Source organism: Austrofundulus limnaeus, unplaced genomic scaffold (genome assembly GCF_001266775.1).
Source record: "Austrofundulus limnaeus strain Quisiro unplaced genomic scaffold, Austrofundulus_limnaeus-1.0 Scaffold256, whole genome shotgun sequence".
Taxonomy (NCBI): Eukaryota; Metazoa; Chordata; class Actinopteri; order Cyprinodontiformes; family Rivulidae; genus Austrofundulus; species Austrofundulus limnaeus.
Window position 1 is genome coordinate 14,121 of NW_013952658.1, and position 2,032 is coordinate 16,152.

At 37.5% G+C, this 2,032-nt stretch overlaps 1 protein-coding gene across 1 annotated transcript in view; it reads left to right on the top strand.

The window, feature by feature from the left end:
* Positions 1-2,032, top strand: part of LOC106526060 (chloride channel protein 2) — a gene marked incomplete at both ends in the record, with an annotated part of 63,528 nt that overhangs the window by 9,680 nt on the left and 51,816 nt on the right. The window contains 1 exon segment of the mRNA XM_014020520.1: positions 313-390. Coding sequence (XP_013875974.1) covers positions 313-390 — 78 coding nt within the window.

Below are 2,032 nucleotides of genomic sequence, written 5' to 3' on the forward strand. Positions count from 1 at the left end.
CACACACACACACCCCTCAGGTCCTGTGGTTGTGCAGCAATGCAGCAGCATCTTGTAGTTCTGATTCATTGCAGGCCTTACTTCATACTGGAGCATCACACTTCTAATTCTTCCACTTTTAATCCCATCAGTTCCAATTTGAACTGCATCCTGTGAATTTTAAGACTCTCTGCAGACCTTCTTCTTATTGATGTGTTTTCAAAGAGCTTCAACAAGCTGTCATATGTGACTCACAACAAAAAGGAGGCTAAAGTGGTGCTTAACCTGAAGTGAATGCACTTGTCTCATGTCTTTTATGTCTCTTTTTGTCAGAGTCCTTTTGTCCACATAGCCGGTTTGTGCGCTGCTCTCCTCAGCAGGTTAACCTCTCGGTTTGGAGGAATCCATGAGGTGAGATTTTATCTTTTTTAAAACGCATGTGTTTTTCTTATATTTACCTTTTGTCCTTCCCTTTTATTTTTGATGACACCAACAAAAAAAAGTTCAGAGCATGGAACTTGGAAATACTCTGTCTGTCTTGTGAGCTAGATAATTAGAAAAAAAAAAAAGTGAATTACTGACTTTTTTTTTGGTGTGTGGCTGCATTTAGACATAAGAAAGGTCACTATTGAAAACTGGGTGGCCATGTCAAAATTTCAAATGGCCACCACAGACATGGCTAATCATCATCACCATCATTTGAAGAAACTATGAGGAAACTATGTTTTTAGTTTTAAATTGTTTTAAACTAAAGTTTTGACTGGGGTGTCTGAAAATTAATGACCACCTCCCGGCTCCTCCATTGCAGCTGGCGGTGGATAAAATAGCTCCCTCTGCCAGCCAGGATCCGTCACTCTAAACTGAACAGGCAAGCAAAACAAAGCAAAACAAAAATTCTATATATACAGTTAACCTCTTTAGCCCCTCTTTCAACTTCTGTTAACTTAAGATCAATCAATGGAATAGAAAACAGAAAATGCTGTTTGAATGTGGGGCTCAAGTAGCTAAGTCCTACTCATTTCGAATAGCTTTCACTAAAAGCATTATGGTTTATTTGAGTTCCCTGTTCAATTCCAGTTTGGTATGATGGCGTATTAGGGCCATTTTTCAGATGGAAAAACAAAAGGAGTAAATCTCCACCCAAAGATTTTCAGATTAATTTCAGAAATTTTCAAGAAAAAAGGAAATTTTCTGAGCTCCAAAAGTTGTGAATTTGCAAGAATTCTTTTTTGAAAAAATAAAAAACTTGAGAGGGAAAAAACTGTGAAATTTCCATGATTAAAGTAACATTTTTTTTAATGTTTGAACTAAACATTTTCTGACTTTGTAATGTCTAACTAGACATTTACAAACCTGGACTAGATTGTTCTGCACCAGGGGCGGTACTAGGGTCGGGGCCACAGGGGCATTGGCCCCTGCTGAAATCTGATTGGCCCCCTGAAGTGCCCCTGTCCTGTCACTCATCTGTCCTTTGTCTGAGAGCAGTGATGGTGGATGCAGTTCCCTGCCCAAACACTAGAGGCGCTAATGAGTCAAACAGTAAAGTCCAATGAGGTACACTGAATTTACTAGAGAGGCAACCCCCATCAAGAGGATGGGGCCAAGTTATGCTAAGCGCGACACCATCTTGAAACAGTCTACTTAAAGGGATGGAGCTATTCAAATTATGTAAACAACAGGTTTTTTTTTAGAGTAGCCCCGATTTACATGTACTCTAAAACACATTTACACACAGATAGTTGAAAGAAAAAGTTTATTTTACCATATTATTTGAACTATAAAAAGTTATTTTAGTAACAACGTAGTCAAAACAAGTAAAAGAAAGTATGCTAAAATTACATTGTCAAAATGCAATACAAAAAGCAAGGCTTAAAGCATCATTTTGAAAATATTGTTTAGAAATACACAAACTAAAAAAATTAAAGAAAAAAGAAAAAATAAATAAATTGTATATGTCTTCTGGACGGGTTCTTCTCTAATGAAACGTTTCGTCTCTCCTCCAAGAGACTTCTTCAGTCTGAGAGTTTCAGGCTACATTCAGGCTTTTAAGCAC